This window comes from Centrocercus urophasianus, unplaced genomic scaffold (assembly GCF_019232065.1).
Source record: "Centrocercus urophasianus isolate 14NV4802_14NV808 unplaced genomic scaffold, USGS_Curo_1.0 seq_14, whole genome shotgun sequence".
NCBI classification, from domain to species: Eukaryota; Metazoa; Chordata; class Aves; order Galliformes; family Phasianidae; genus Centrocercus; species Centrocercus urophasianus.
Window position 1 is genome coordinate 50,896,313 of NW_024884586.1, and position 17,464 is coordinate 50,913,776.

The window sequence follows — 17,464 nt, forward strand, 5'->3', positions numbered from 1 at the left end:
TGCAGCAGTCGCTTTCTGCTGTTCATATAAACCATCCAGCAATCATTTCTTTCTGCCTCTGACAATCAGTTGTCTTAGACTCTCATCCAAGAGAAGTATTTGAGATAACTGCGAGCTGAGTGACAGCTCCCTTCTCCCTGCCCTTCTATCCTTGCACAGGCACCAGGTGCTGCAGTTCATGTACTCAAGGTCAGGGTTCTCAGCCTTGGGATCCTCCTCTTTCAGACTCATAAAACAGCAGCCTGAAGCATCAGCTTTATTTCAGACAAGTTAATAAACAATCAAGGCCATGGTGCTTCCCCTTTTTGAGCTGAGCACAGGACGACAGCTGCTGAAAAGCTCCATTTCCCCTTACAAATCCTTTGAGACATTCAGCCCCATCTCATATTTCTCCTAGCTCTTAGTCTTGTAACTTACTGTCTTCTAAGAAAGCAACAGTGATTTGGATTTCACTTAGGAAGTCTGTCTGGTGCACTCCTGGATCCCAGAACTTACCTCGAATGTGTGATCCAGCCTGTACACCGACACAGAGTTCATTGCACTGACTATCTCCAGAACACCATTGAAATTGTTCAGATCTTGAAACACTTGCAGGATTTCTATAATCCTGCTCAGCACAGCCACTCGCTCTTCAAAGTTCTCAGTTTCCACTATGCACCTAAATCGAAAGAAGTCACTTGAGAAACACCAATAAATACAGCCTGACATTCTGCTAGCTACTTCACTGAAGAATTCCATGTCAGGACTCTGTAGTACACCCAGCAGGCACATTTTGGCACACTCTCAAGGGTCTCAAGCACTAATTTACGTAATCACATCTTGTATATGCTCAGGTTGAAACGCCAAGAAAGACTTTGGCTCATACTACAAAAACAGAGCAAAACTCAAGCAAGATCCAGGGTAAACAGGGTGACTCACTCAACCTGCAGAATCTACAATGGTGTATTAAATTCACAGGGTTAGGTGTGCACACACAGAGTGCTACATCCTCTTGCTGTGACATGGCCACGTCCTAAGAAGGATCTGATGTGAGGAGGGAGAAAGATGAAGGTGAAGCAACAGACACAACAGTGCTCTCAGCAGTGATGTACAGAAGTGGTGCTGAGGCCAGCACTGCCCTCAGTGCTTACTGATGTACTGTAAGTAATATAGACAGGGCACGTGTTGACTAAGCAGACATTACTGGAGAAACATCATCTGCTCCAGGGAGCAGTGAGTCTCTGGGACTGACATGGCACGTACTCCTGAACCAAAACCCAAACCTACTGTGGTACTCTGCTGCCATCTCAAGATTCGAGGCAACACAGTTCACACGAGAAAAGAAAGTTTCTCAATTTCAGATGGAGTTCACGCCACCACACTGACATCATCACCTCTGTACTTACTTTTCAAACCACAGAGTAAGGTTTGTAGTATGGCGAATCATTTTCAATAGATTTGGGGAGTTAATTTCCTTATCTTCTTTAGTCCAAACGCTACCGACGAGTTCAGAAGGCTGCACTGCCCTGTTATGATAAAGGAGTGCTCAAATACAAGCAATAATGTACATTCTGTGTTAGCATTGCAAGATTATTTCTTCTCTTAATCAGAAATTGGTATTTCCCAAATGTGATTCCATAACAGTTATTTTAAGGAACTTCTCAATGAGGACATCTGGGAAGAAGAAAATCCATTCCTATCATAACTGAGATTGGCATTTTAGAATAAGCATTTCTACCTAAGAAAAGTACAACAGAGTAAGTTTCATCTCCTGGAAGCAGAAGGAAGCACCCTAAAGACAGTTACAATATTTTTTAAATAGGAAGCTACAGGACTTTGCAGAGTGGGGAAAAGTGGCCCATTTCAATAGGAAATCTGCTGTCACTGAAACGTTAAGGGAGCTTCACCTTTGAGTTCTGTAAGACCACAAAGAACTCCTATCCTGCAAAGCTGAGTTCTCTCATCAAGGCTTTATTTATTATAGTAACAGCAAAGCAAGGAAACAGCAGAGCGTGGCACCAGACTAAAAGACTCTTAGATTAGAGGAGCCTGCTGTAGCAGTGCTGCAGCTGTATGGCAACAGCTGTGCCTTTGCCATGCAACTGAAATAAAAGGGGAAGATGCAATCAGGTGTTATCTTTTGACAATGCAAAAAGTGTTTCTTATTCAAGTACCAAAGTTCACTTCTGGCAAGGAGGCAGCAAGTTCACATTATCTACTCCTGATACTTCAGCTTCTTCATTTACTGCACTGATTGAGTTACGCTGTCAGAAGTCTGGTATAGAAATACAGAATGTATTTTTTCTTGTGCCTATTTTGGCATCAAACACAAAACCTCCTTCCACAAACCCAGTAAGTGAAGGGGATGCATTTCACAGAATCACAGAATCACAGAATCACCCGGGTTGGAAGGGACCTCAAGGATCATGTAGTTCCAACCCCCCTGCCTAGCAGGGCCACCAAACACACACATTCAGATCAGGTTGCCCAGGACCCCGTCCAACCTGGCCTTGAACACATCCAAGGACGGGGCATCCACAACCTCCCTGGGCAGCCCGTTCCAGGGCCTAACCACTCTCCTTGTAAAGAACTTCCCCCTAACATCCAACCTAAATCTTCCCTCCTTCAACTTCGATCCATTTCCCCTAGTCCTGCTGTTGTCAGCCCTTTTGAAGAGTTTACTCCCCTCGTGGGTGTAGGTTCCCTTCAGGTATTGATAGGCTGCAATGAGGTCACCCCGCAGCTTCTCTTCTCCAGGCTGAACAAGCCCAACTCCCTCAGCCTGTCCTCATAGGGGAGCTGCTCCAGCCCCCTGATCATCTTAGTCGCCCTCCTCTGGACCCTTTCCAAAATCTCAATGTCTTTCTTGTACTGAGGGCTCCACACCTGGACACAGTACTCCAGATGGGGCCTCACAAGAGCCGAGTAGAGAGGGACAATCACCTCCCTGTCCCTGCTGACCACCCCTCTCCTGATGGAGCCCAGGATCCCATTTGCCTTTCGAGCTGCCAGAGCGCACTGCTGGCTCATGTTCAGTCTCTCGTCCATCAGGACCCCCAGGTCCTTCTCTGCCGAGCTGCTCTCAAGGACCACTCCTCCCAGCCTGTACAGGTGCCTGGGGTTCTTCCGGCCCAAATGCAAAACCTTGCACTTTGCCGTGTTGAACCTCATTAGGTTCACCCGAGCCCAGCCCTCCAGCCTGTCGAGGTCCCTCTGAATGGCATCCCTTCCTTCCACCGTATCAACCGCACCACTCAGCTTGGTGTCGTCAGCAAACTTGCTGAGGGTGCACTCAATTCCCTCATCGATGTCATTAATAAAGATGTTAAAGAGCACCGGTCCCAAGACAGACCCTTGGGGGACACCACTTGTTACCGGCCTCCACCTGGACATAGAGCCATTGACCACCACCCTCTGTCTGACTGATTCTAAGCATTTTCAGGGGGTGAAGCATGCTGACAGAGACGTGCACTCAGTCAGCCCCACCTGTACAGGTCAGACTCGAGCAGCGTCAGCTGCCGAGCGATTTCGATGGGATGCAGAGTCATGAGGTCCAGCATCTCACTGTGCCCCACACGCCAGATGTGCCACTCGATGGGGGGAGGTGGACTCTCAAAGGTGATGTTGTGACTGATCCCATTTGCCTGTGCTTTCTTTCTCCTGATGATTTTAGCAATCGATTCCACCCACTTCTTCATGGATTTTCCTACACAACAGAAACCACGAGAAACATTTTCAGTACCATCTTAATTGACTTCTGGTAGTTTAATGAAACTCAGTAATAAATGCACTCAAAATACTGCATTTCTACAGGCAGATCAGTTAGGTTTGTAGGTGCCCAGTTGTGTATAAATGCACCTACTGACACTTCTAGAGAAATTAACCAACAGAGAAGGAACTCTCAACAAATATGGGATGGAGAGAAGGAAGTTGACAGTCAGGCAAGGATGAACATTACTGTCCAGAAGTAAACATTGTGAGGTTAAACAATACAACAGGGCTTGAAATACTTTTCAGTAGCCATTTAGAATCCAAACCAAAGACTGTAAAGGAAAGTCACATTAACAGTTCAATTAAAGACACTAAAATTACTAGCGTGTGTACAGATACTCTCGTGCCTAAAATCCAACAGGAGTAGACCAGCAGGTTGTATCAAAACGTGGAAGAGAGGACAAGCAATTCACACACCTCTTACACTAGAAATAAACGTCTCCAATCTCTCCAGTAACTCCAGATCTCTTTCAAAATCATAAAAATGGTGTTCCACCCAGTGACGAAAAACATTTAATATTCTGAGGAAGGAGAGAGAAAAAAATATTGTGGTTTTAAGGACTCAAAGCTCATTCCATGCAAACATGAAACAAAAGGACTGTAAAAAAGCTGAGTTACAGATTCATGCAACCATAAACTATCAAAACTCATAGGGACACTAAAAAACCCAATTTGGATCAACTGTTTCATTAGAAACAAATTTTATTCCTACACATAATTTCATCTTTTAAGTTGTTGCAAGCATGCTGCTCTACTGCTGGAAATTCATGACAGCTGCTACCATCAAAGGAGTTACAGTTTGAAACAAGCTGCCAGTAGCAGCACTGCAGGATCTTGTTCCATCAGCCTTGGAGCTGTCATGGTAGAAATCCTGAAAAAGCAGGACAAGCTGCCTGGTTCTGCTGACTGCACTTCCAGCTCAGTGCCTCCTCTCTCTGGTGACCTCACACGTATTTAATCTGGTCAATGCCATCAACATTTCCATGCCTGTGCACTGCACAGCATGGCTGCAGCATTACCCACAAGAAGTGGAATAAGCACTCAAGATGGGGAAGGAATGAGCATCTTCATGTCCTCCACTGCCTTCCCACATCTCAGACTGCTCTGAAGTAGAGGTCAATGCTACTAACAAAACTGGTATTTACAAAGTGTATATCAAACTAACAGCTCAAATTCAGACAATTCTTTGGAACTGTAAGAGAACTAAGAGTTCCAAGCTACTGTAAGATCTCCTCAATTCAAAGATTAACTATGAACCACAGAAGTGTGAGTGTTAATTAGCCACCTTAAAGCACATCTTTCATCAGGCAGGCAGTAATAAGGACACTGCTCACCAACCACAGCAGGAATTAGACAGCAAAGCATAGCTGTCACAACAATGGGTATCCTAATCTCTCAAATGAGGAAAGAGACCAGAAACCTAACATCCTGGATATGTCAAAATTAGGCACAGGTTTAAAGAGCTTAAACATCATACGTAAGGCAAAAGCACTGGATTGATTTTGGAAATGAATAGCAAGGAACATAGTTATGAGCTGCCTCAAGCCTTTCTATAGGTTCCATTTCACTGCTTATCACTGCTCCTGCTCAGCTACGGCAGTCAACAGTGCTGTAGGAAGATCACAGAATGGCCTGGGTTGGAAGGGAGCTCAAGGATCACAAAGCTCCAACCCCCCTGTGCCATGCAGGGCCACCAACCTCCCCATTTCACAGCAGCCCAGGCTGCCCAGGGCCCCATCCAACCTGGCCTTCAACACCTCCACGGATGGACGGGGCATCACAGCCTCTCTGGGCAGCTGTTCCAGCACCTCACCACTCTCACAGCACACAACTTCCCCCTGACATCCAACCTCCATCTGCCCTCCCTCAGCTTCAAACCATTTCCCCTTGTCCTGCTGCAAGATGTATTTGTAACAAGGAAAGGAGCACTGAGGAGATCCCCAGCTAACCTCAAGTCTAACTAGCAGAGGTTATGAAAATGGCATCAAAAGCAGCATAACTATATTTAAACTCTTCCTCCAGTTAGGTTACAAAAAGCCATTCAGTGCAGGTTTCTTGGGAGGGGCTCTATAGGCACTTACATGGATGTCTGCAGAAACAGCAAACAGAAAATAGCAAGGAAAAATATGTGCTGAGAGGGAGCATGTGAAGACCTTCCAGGAACTGATAGCTCTGGAGACTAGTGGCCTTGCTGAACCCACAGAGACAGATAAACTCAGAACAGCAAGAACCTGCCAAATCTGTACAAGGACAAGAGCACACACAACTATCAAGGTTACACTGGGATTGTATTACTTGGGTCACTTCCAAGAAGGTGCTGACTCTTATCAACAAGAACTGCAAGATTACATACATACATGCTTGGGTGTTTTGTTTGGAATATTTGTACACGGGTATGTGATGAAAAAAAGCACTAAGTGACTTTCTAAACACCTATACTGAAGGAACTGGCATGTCATAACCCTCCACTTAAGTGTAAATTGCTCCAAGCAGGTTAACTATGAATGACTGTGCAAGGAGGGAAAAGATGAGGGCACCGGGCCTCTGGTTATCTGCCATTCATAATAACAGCTTGATGCCACTAATAACAGTGTAATGAATAAAAGCTGTTCTAGCAAATACTTGTTGTGATCTGTGTCTCCTCCTGACTCTTTCCTATCAGGGAAACAACTGGCCTCATTCATGCTAGAAGTGCTTAATTGTTGCCCAAGTTAGCTTGGTCAGCAAGACCTTGAAGATTCACTGCAGCCTGTTGCAAAGCACGGCGCAGACAAGAGTCTCCCTTTGTGCAAATCCATCAATAGGGCTGGGAAAGGGAGTAAAATACCAGAGGACTGAAAACACGGAGACAGAAACTATCTTCACAGGGCCTATTAACAAGGAATCTGTTCAGAACGCCGTCAGAATCACTTTCAGTTGTACATCTCTCACCCACTGTTGCTTTACACAGCAGCCATACAGCGTTCCTGTGGGTGGCAGAGATCACAGCTGTGAGCAGCAGAGAACCAAGCAGAGTTGCAACAACAACAACAGAAGCCAGTATGACTAATCAGAACATGATTTGGGCTATTAGTCTGGTCACAGACAATGATAAGTCCCTACTTGACAGCACAGCAGTCTCCTAAGGAGATTACTGTCTCCAGGAACGCAATATAATCACCAAACTCAAATCTGGATTGAACAGAACAAATTTAAAAGCAAATAAACCTGAGTTGCACTGGCTGGACGTATTCCTTGCGAAATCGCTTCAGGTCTGCACTGATGGGCTGCTCCCCTTTCTCGATTGCCAACCTGTCTGCTTCAGTAGGCTCAGGCTCTGGGATTTCAAACCTATGAATGCAAGCACCAGAAAACCGATGGTAATTAAGATAAAACACAAGCCCTTTATGTAGGACACGAAGAGCAATTTTATTTAAAGAAATTCAATGCAGCGAAACTCAAGCACTCACTCATCCAGTATCCAGTCCGCCTGGAATTCCCTCCTCCCCAGCTATGCTGTGCTTAACACACCCTGCCCTCACCCTGATAATTTGCTGGTTTTCTGGTCATCACAAGACGTCTAGACTAGGATAGAAGGTTTTTAACTACCTGCTAGCTTTATTAAGCCAAGATTAGAAGAAAGCTGCAGAGCAGCTTTATCACAGTGTATTAACATGCTGTTTACAGTAAGTCTGTGCCTTTCAAACAAACTGACTAGAACATTTCAGTTCTTATTTGCATTGAGACACACTCAAATATGCTCTTATGATTAAGTGCAGCAGTTCAAAACATAACCAGCTGGCAGCCGAGGCACACTGAGTGCTCGAGCTGGTAAGGCATTCAGGTATTCATTTAACAAAATGGAAAAGAAAAAGCTTGCATTAAAAGAGATCAATGCCCATTTTTGAAGTTATTTTTGATGACCTTCACTGTTTTTCCTTATTGCCAAACGTACAACACACAGCACCAAGAACCCGAGCAGAAAAGGAGATGGCAAAGGAACCCAAAGCCCTTCTGTGCACCTTCAGAAAGGACGATCGCTGCTTACCTTTCAATCAGTAAACTCAGCAGTTCCTGGGGCTTGCAAAAGGAACGGTATGTGGTAAGGAAAGTACGTACAAAATTGGGATCTGTAAAGACAGAATACAGAAATACAGCAAGTTGAGCACTGTGGCTTAGAAAACACCAGAACTGATACTGCTGAAAGTTCAGCTCTTTGCTTGAGCCTTGCTGAACAATTCAATGGCACGTGCTGTGCTCCCTCAAACACTGCGTGCTCAACCTTGGCACACGGCATGCCTTACACTCACTGAATAGGAAACTGTGACTTCATAAAGACAAAGAAAACATGGTCGAACTACCTACTATCTGCACATCAAAAACACCTCCATCGCCCCAACCAAACATCTGTCTTACCTGCTCTTTAAATAATCTCCCCAGCAGGGACTGCACACCTCGCCCAGCCACGCCACAGCAGCATACAGGCAACCTTTGCAGGGCAGTCAGCAGTGAAATCATTACAAGAAGCACAGACCTTACAAAGCAAATACTTGCAGCAATTCCAGACGCTGCACCTCCAGGAGCCACCACACCTCCTTCCTGCTGCTCCTCTCTGCTAGGCAGGACTGTTACAACCAGACGTGCCTGTCCACAAGGCACTGCAACTCTCAGCCAAGTGTCAACCTACCTTTCCAGGCATTTTAGCTGAGCCCAGCATGTGTTTCAGTTGGCACGCTGATGCCTTAGAAGCATGCATCAATTACAGTCCTGTTTATCAAAGGCATTAGGTGCACTCTGCATCACATCTGAAGTACAGTTTCTGCTCTGTCACCTGCACCAGCACTCCCATCAGCTCACCCCTCTGCAATAAGGAATGCAAGTCCAACAGGCATCTGCTACAAAGCTCTGTCAAACCAACTAACCAGCAGAGAGCTGAGGAAAGCACCCAGTCCTCTGCAGACCACTGCACCAGGGTGCTGCAAACAAAACGTTGCTCCTTTACTCCCCAGCTGAAGGCCACCTACCGGCCTGGGCAAAAGATCACAGCCCCTATAAACAGAGCATCTTAACTCGTCCCCAAAGTACCAACCTGGACACTGAGGAAGGTGGCACAGTACACAAACATTGGGTAACAAAAGACTAAGGACACACCTGCCATAAGAAATAGAAATCTAATTAAATAACTAATTGCAAATGCTCCCACCGATTTCAATAACGTCCCTTTAATTTCTTTCGATTCCACTCTTGTAGGATCCCCCAAGATTGTGAATAAGCAAGCTGATCAACAAACCACTTCACTACAAATCCTGAAGGGTCATTACCCACTCCTGATCCTTCCATCCACACACAGTCACCCGTGGCAGATGCACAGCAGCAACTGAAGGCTGAAATAAAGGAAAACCAGGCCTGGAGAAGCACATGGGCAGATGCTCCCTCAGAAATGTTTGCAGTTGTTCAGCCTTCCCTTTTTCTTGCTGGTCTGTAAACAGTCTTGAACCTGTCAGCGTTTAGTGCAGGCAGCTCACACCAGCAATCAACGTGCAGTCAACTAATTTCTCTAAGAGACACACAAAAGACAAAGCAGGATGCTTCTAGGCAGGCTTCATTCCCCACAAAGTACTGTTCAATGCTTTTAAGGGATCCTATACAAACCAGAAGTAATGGTGCTTCATTCCGTGATAATGCTGCTGAGTTTGCACCCTAGTGCTGCCCTGGCCTGTTCTGCTTCTACATCACATCACTCTTGGGTATTATTTATGACACTTTTAGAAGAAAATCCTCCTCTTACAACAGCACAGGCTCTCTCTGCTCAAGCCTTTCCAAAAGGTGACTGCTGCTCTGCCTTGAGAGCTGTGCAGGTGCCCTCACATTATCTTTTAGATTTTTTTTTAAAGTAACATTTGCAGTACAATGGAAAATACAAGCAGTGTGCTTCTAATAGCAGCTCACGGGTCACATGCAGGAGATTAACATCTGCATCTGCTGCTCTGCATCTGTTACGTCCCACGGCAGCCCAGTACCAACTGGGGAACTGTTAGGACAGAGGTCGTTGTGCACATGAAGAGCCTCCGTGCTGGGACAAACCTGCTGCCACCAAACCTGAAACTAACACAAACATACAATAAACTGAACAGCTACAAGTGTATTTTGACCTAAACACAAAGATAAAGCACCGCCACGATCTGCTAGGAGTCCCTCCCTGTGATGTTATTGAAATGTCCTTGCAGAAGGAGGGTTTGTTAGCCTTGGCTCCAAACACTGCTTGGAGAAAAGCGCATGGGAACCCAAGAGACAATGCTTTCACCAAGGATTCCCAAGGCCAAAGCAGCAAGAATTCGTGCTATAAAAACTTGCAGAGTTATGCTATCAAACTAATGCTCCAATACACTCTGAAAAAGACACATGCCACAGAAACCCAGCACATTTTAGATGTGGAGGACTTGGAATTCCCAGGCAGCACAGCTATGGGTTACCTGCATGACCCCTAGTTGGATCAACACTGAATTTCAGTGTTCCCCTTTCTTCTTGAAGATACACAGCTCAAAGCAATCCAGCTTTAGTTGTTACACAGTGTGTGTGTTTTTAAAGACTCGTACAGAAGATCAAATATTTCCAGCAGTGTAAGCACATTCAGTAACTACAAGCCTGATTTCTGTGGCTTTGATATTGTGTTTCACAGAAAAGTCTGAAGAACTGACTGTGATTTGCATCCTTTCCTACTGAAGGGCTTCAGAAAGCAGCAGGCTGAAGTATAACAAATGACCTCCAATGTTTCTCCTCCTCCACACAGCCTGCAACAGCCCTGCTGCTTTAGCCATGAAGGTCTTGGGAAATGAATAAGCAAAGGTTTAACAGAATCAGCAGCTCCTAGCAGTCCATTGCAGGGAGGAAAGGGGTCTTGCAGGCCCTAAAGCTTTTTTAAAGCTTTGCAGGCGAGGCCGCTTGGTTTAATGACAGATATTGGTTATTTCTGCAAATCTCACATTACATTTAACCAAATGTAGCAAAAAACAAAAAAAAGAAGAATAGCAAACAATAGATGATAGGACCAATTTCATCACCCACACGTGCACCATCTTCAAAAACACATGTATCAAATGTACAGGGTACCTGCATACATATGGTACGTTAGCCTCTCGATTAATTTCACAACCGTTCCTCCTTTGATGATGGGAATTCCATTCCTGCTTTGCAAGTTGTCCTCAAAAACAATGTTATCCTCAGAATCTTCTACGACAAAGCGGTACACACTTGGGCTGGGCAACCTCAGTGGCTGCTCATTTTCCTCTTGCAGCAACACTGAGTCGAGCATCCTATCCAGAGTACTCCGATACTGGAGGGAAATCAGAGCAGCCATCCAATTACTCTTCTCTTCAGCAGACTTGGCAGCAAAGAGCATACTGTTTTCATCTTTAGACACCAGTTCAAAAGCATGTTTATATTCAGATGTGTCATCTTTATCAATGATCTGTATTTTTCTCATGATTATCTTTTCCTTCAGTCTGTACTCCGCGTTGCTGTAACCGGGGAGCCGTGACTGGCCATGGTTAGTCTTACAGCTGATCATTAAGCCATCAAAGAGAAAGATGTGCCGTTCGTGTTTAGCTCCTATTTTTGTCAAGGTGCCTTCCATTATGAATTCATTGCAGCACTGCCCAATATCTTTGCCTTCCCAGCCATCAATATTCTTCTGGATTTCGTTCATTTTCTTGATGGCCAAGTGCTTGCTTCTGATTTGCCGGTTATAGAAGCGACAGACTGGCTCCCTTGAACGGATAAAAGAAAGTCACAATGGGCACATTCCATCCCAACAGACTGAAAACCAACTACGTTAGCTAAATTAATGTCCTTATTTCTTCCCCCTGAATGCCCTAACCAAGTTTACTGTTCCAAATAAGCCACGTGTACTGCTTTGGCTAGTGAAAGAATAAGATACTGACGTTACCCACCGAAGGTTTTGGGCTGCTATTCCATTTGCAATGGAAGCGGTCACAAAGACATCTCTTGAAAAGGAAACACACACTAACTAGAAAAAAACAACAACGCCTTCCACATAATTTCTTTCTTTCACTGCCAATATTGGAAAACCAGCACAGGTTTGTGCCTCATTACCCAGGCCGACGTCTTGGGGAGTGTTTGCTGTAGATGCGCTCCATGCTGCACTGGAGATTCAGAAGAGCAGTAATGGCTTGCTTTAAGCACTCCCGATCCTCCTCATCTTCACTGCATTCCTGCAGTTGCTGCAACAGAAAAAACATTTTTCTTTCAGATTTGTCTAAAGGACAGAAGGGTAGGAAGACTGACAAACATTCTTACAGTGTTTTTCACAGTGCTCAGTGAAATCAACGGCTTCCAGTTGACAAAAGAGTTGTGCCCAGCAGCACCCCCAGAACTAGCAATGCACGTACCCAAAAAATACATCAGATACTGAGGAGTGATCTGCACAAAAGCAGAGAGAGGTCGGGAGTGTAGGAAGACAACTCAGAACAGAGAACTGATGCTAACAGTCAGAGATGTCATTTCTCTATCCCTTCACTAACGTTGTGTTCCACAGCTGATAACAGTTTTGTTCCATAGCTTGGAGTTTTGAAGCAGTCCAGGATTAAATGTTGTTTGACGTAACTACATGTGATACTTCAACGAGTCAATTAACCTTAACATTCCAGAGCACATTTAAAGGACAGAAAGACAAACATTCACCTTTTTCTTCTTACTGTTCTAAATTCAGCCATCTTCAGTATATTAATCTGCATCAACTTTGCATGACAAACTCTCCCATCCTAAATAAAGTCTGAAATTTGAGACGTGCTACTAATAGCAAATGTAAATGGTGGGAATCAGCACAAAGGCTAAATCTGCCTCTGCCACTAGTTTGAAACTTCTTGAATATGAAACGTATGGAGATATGAAAGCTAGTTACTTTTGACAGCAGCATGCTTTGAGAAAGGCCTTTTCAGAGAATTCCTCTTTTTGGTGAAGGTCATCACTCCTAAAGCACGACTGATGTAAGTAAGATTTTTGTTTGTAACCCCTTTGGTGTTCAAGATAATATAAATGCCTTCAAGAAAATCCAGGCAAACAGAATTGCTGGGCAATATCAGGACAATATGCCACACGATTTCGGATGAACCCTGTTTTACCTCCATACTTTAAGAGAAATCTTACTTACAATCACTCAGCATGGCAGAAGCCTTCTTTTCCTTTCCCCACTACGTTCCCTCAGCAAGGATATGTAGCGTCCTCTAAAAGTAATTGAGAGAACAGGATTTGACCAGACTGGTCCACTCTCCTCATGTAACTGAAATGACTATAATTCTTCTTTTGCACATGCCCAAATTCATCTTGCATATTAGAAAAATGAAGTTTGCACAAAAATCTCTGGAAGTTTATGAGCTGAGGAACAGTACAGGGAAGGGAAAAATAAGATGCCTATCCCTGTGGAAACCCTTCCTTTCCTTTGTATGAGGCACAGAAATGCAAAGAACATTAAAATGACTTGAAGAGAGCAAAATCCTAGATGTGAGAAAAGCTACTTGCTCTAATACTCTTCCTCCTCACCTGTCCTGAGCACAGTTTCTTGCACACCCTTTCCAAACTACGAGCTTTGCCAGTTAGCAGGCATCAAATGGCATACTTTGCTTTTTGCTGGTGCTGGTATTGAAAACAAAGCCTCCACTTGTCCAGTAACCCACTCCAGTTCCAGAGTTAATCCAGGCTCCAGATCCCTGGCCATCAGGCAGATTACCTCAAGTGTGTCTCTTTCTCTGTAATCACTCCATCAACATCTGCTTTTCCAAATGCCTGCTTTTAATCAAGCATCTTTTTGTCTGAACAGCAGATGCAAAAGCATAACATGGTTGCTAGACAGAGAAAATAGGTAAATATTTAGGAAAAGGGAGAAAAGGGTCCCTCTTACATCAGATATAGTTAGGAATATAATCAGAATATATGCACATTTAAGATACTAGTGATGATAAATTGAGAGTATTACCTTCTCACTTTATTACACAGAAAACTGTCAGAAAACAGAAAAGCAGCATTCATTAGAGAAAGGATGCTGTGGTGATGCTGTAGCACACTGGAAAGGGTTTCTCTGCCTGTATCAGTGATGAGGCAGCAGTGGAAAAGATCAAAAGGCAGAATTGCACAGACTTTGTGTTGCTTGATGACAGTGTAACAAGTCACACGCATGAATGGGGGCCATCTTGTGCCTGAGAGTCACATGAGGAGGCAGAATATATTCTCTAGGCAATAGAGGAAAGCCTTGGACGTAACCACAGATGTGAACTGCTCATTTCCAGGATTTTAAAGACTTCCCTATCTTGCACTTGCACCTTGCTCAGGACCTGGACAGACTGCACAACCCCTGGAGTTCTTCCCACTGCATTCAGTGAGTAATATTCCCCTGAACTCTGCTATTGACAGCATTTATGAAAACATTACTGGAGCTTGAAAGACCAGTGAAGCAATGAATGTCCCCCTGCACTGCTACCATTAAGGTTCTTGTCTTCACAAGCGTTCAGCAGAGTGATCTGAAGCACAGAACACTCAGACAATCAATTACAGAGGTCAGTCAGAATGTATTTGTTGTCTGCTTGCAAGATCTAACAGGTTTTGATCACTACCAGTCATGTTTCAGGATAATTCTTCAGTGTGACTCCCTTCAGCCTTTCCTGTAAATCACCTGTTGCAAAACAGCCCATGGTGAGGTTTGTCTTCTGTTGAACAAGCAATCAACATCAGCAAAGAGCTGCAGCAGCAGGGCCTGCCCTCTGACTCAAAGGTGCTCAAGGCCATTTCCTGGTGTCCTCTCTACAGCTGCTAAGAGCAGACACACCAAGCAAACTTCTGCCTCCTGCTTCAAGAAAGAGGACCCTACAATGTGTATAAAATGGCTGCACATACAGGCTAGAGCAGCAAAAAGCAAAGTGCTGCACCTTGAAGGAACTCTCAAGCTTTTCACGTTTTCACTTCATAGAACCGTTGAGGTTGGAAAAGACCCACTAAGATCATCAAACCCAACCACTGCCCACCTCCACCATGCCCACTACACAGCATCCCTAACTGCCACATCTCCACGTTCCTCAAAATCCTCCAGGCTCCCCGGGCAGCTCATTCCAATGCCTTCTCTCTGCTTTCACCCATTTTAGTTTTGCTATTTTGCAAAAGAGCAAACAGCAGACTGGCATTTCTGTAAATCACATCTCCATTCAGTGCTTTTGGGGGAGTGTACCAGATTTTTTGGAAGCTTTCTTCAGGAGCAACAGTCTCATACTTAGCTTTTCTCTACTGAAGCCAAGAAATTACGACATTTCAACACTCTGTTCCTTTTCCACTTCTATTTTTACCAGCTCTCTTTCAACCAAGGCTCCTACAGCCAAACACAATGGTAACAGAGCAGCAGTTACCAGTGCTTTATAAACATCATATATCCCAAAAACACTCTGCTTTTTAAAAAATCACTGCTGCAGATTGAGGACATCTTAAACATTTTAAACCTAAACAGAAGTGATGGCAAGAAAAGATTTCCATCATTTTCACTGTTAGAATTCCCTAATTAAAACAAAACAAACCAACACTGTTTAGTTCTCTCTCACAGAATCCTGTTGTATGCCAAAGATAAAAAACAGCTAAAAGAGGCAACACTGCTTTTTGTACTATCTGTCAGACTGCATTCTTTGAAGCTAGGAGGCAATACTAAGAACGTGCACACAGGAGCTGATCCCATCAATAGTAACAGGAGTTATGAGCATCCCAGGAGATGGAGAACTCTTACAACAATGAGAACCTAAGACAGGCTATGAAAAATGAACCACCTTCTCTGCACAATGGTCTAAAACATAAGTAGTAAGCAGGAAAGAAAAACCTGCAAGTTTGTACACTAAGAATTTCATAGAATCATCACAGAATCACGGCATGGCCTGGGTTGCACAGGAGCACAGTGCTCATCCAGCTCCAACCCCCTGCTGTGTGCAGGTCACCAACCAGCAGCCCAGGCTGCCCAGAGCCACATCCAGCCTGGCCTTGAATGCCTGCAGGGATGGGGCATCCACAGCCTCCTTGGGCAACCTGTGCCAGTGCCTCACCACCCTCTGGCTCAAAAACTTCCTCCTCATATCCAACCCAAACCTCCCCTGTCTCACTTTAAAACCATTCCCCTTGTCCCATCACCATCCACCCTCACAAACAGCCTTAAATTTGAGAATTACAGAGCACAAAACAACCACTCATCAGGAGGATGTGTGTGTTACTGTTCCCCTACAAAGCAGACAGACACTGTGCAGCTTGTAAAAATCAGGCTAACGGTCACGTTCTCCCAGGGCTGGGCCTTATGGCTTCACTCTGATTTCATACTGATGTGCCCTAATTGCCAGCTTTAAGAAACAGTTAGCCTGACCTCCAATACAACAACAACACAGATCACTAAAGTGTGTAGTTTCAGTATGAAAGAACAACATTGTAAGAAGCTCAGAGACTTACCATACACAACAGACCTTTATGGAAAGGGAAGTTGCACTACTTTGAAAGGGAGATGTAAATTACAGAGCTCTCAGTGCTCACAGACCCACGCTGCTCTCACTGCCTGCAGTTTGTACTTTCAAACCTCTCCTCACTTCATAAAGCTTGTGCTTCTGTATGAAAACTGTGGTAATGCAGGTTTGCTGCTCTTGATACACACAGTCCTGTGGTACTGACAGCTACAGAGGGTTTGTTTTTCCTTAAACTTTTTCCTCATCTGACTATCAACAGAAACATGTTCAGATTTAAAATATCAGTCACTTGGAATTGAAGTTGGCTATAAATCTGTGGTGATCCATATACTGTGGAAGGTTTGTGGGCCAAATTAAATGACCAGTATTTTGCTTATCTAATTCAGCATATGCAAAGTCATAGCACAGATGATCAAAAAAGAAGAAAAAAACATATTAGGTACCAACTGTTCTTTTTCTAGGCTTCAGTTTCTTTCCTTTGAAAAGACTGTACACTGGATTACAGATGTTCTAGGTTGCAAAGTTTCCTACTCTTCCTTCATTCAAGCAAACTTCTCTGAAAGGAGGGGATTTGAGTGTTTGTGAGGGTGGATGGTGATGGGACAAGGGGAATGGTTTTAAAGTGAGACAGGGAGGTTTGGGTTGGATATGAGGAGGAAGTTTTTCAGCCAGAGGGTGGTGAGGCACTGGCACAGGTTGCCCAAGGAGGCTGTGGATGCCCCATCCCTGCAGGCATTCAAGGCCAGGCTGGATGTGGCTCTGGGCAGCCTGGGCTGCTGGTTGGCGACCTGCACACAGCAGGGGTTGGAGCTGGATGAGCACTGTGCTCCTGTGCAACCCAGGCCATGCTGTGGTTCTATGATGACTCTATGAAACGCAGAGTACAGATTGCTTAGACTTGTACTTATACTATACTTGTACTATAATGCTAGACAGCTTTTTTTAATGTGAAAATTTAAAAAAAAAAAAAAAAAAAAAAAAAGCATAATTTCTGATACTATTAACAAAATGCAAGCTGCAGGATATTTTATTTCATCCATTTAAGTATATCCCATGTAGTTAATAATTCACTTAAATTTATTTGCACTACAAAGTTCCCTAATGCAAGAGACACCTTTTTTAAACACAGTCTTCAGCTACTTAAAGCTCCATGTATTTTTTTGAGATACTGCACTCTACAGCAAAGACAGCTTCTTCTTATTCAAGAATGATTATCATGGATGTCAGATGTTAAATTCCTGCTG

General features: G+C 44.2%; 1 protein-coding gene across 1 annotated transcript in view; it reads right to left on the reverse strand.

Annotated features, from left to right (window-relative positions):
* The window catches only part of SOS2 (SOS Ras/Rho guanine nucleotide exchange factor 2), a 42,819-nt gene that overhangs the window by 9,075 nt on the left and 16,280 nt on the right, over positions 1 to 17,464 (reverse strand). The window contains exons 9-16 of the mRNA XM_042813640.1: positions 11,842 to 11,969; positions 10,840 to 11,495; positions 7,778 to 7,859; positions 6,958 to 7,080; positions 4,168 to 4,271; positions 3,466 to 3,685; positions 1,386 to 1,505; positions 496 to 658 (exon numbers count right to left, since the gene is read on the reverse strand). Of these exons, the coding sequence (XP_042669574.1) occupies positions 496 to 658; positions 1,386 to 1,505; positions 3,466 to 3,685; positions 4,168 to 4,271; positions 6,958 to 7,080; positions 7,778 to 7,859; positions 10,840 to 11,495; positions 11,842 to 11,969 (1,596 nt within the window). The remainder of the gene's footprint in view (positions 1 to 495; positions 659 to 1,385; positions 1,506 to 3,465; positions 3,686 to 4,167; positions 4,272 to 6,957; positions 7,081 to 7,777; positions 7,860 to 10,839; positions 11,496 to 11,841; positions 11,970 to 17,464) is intronic.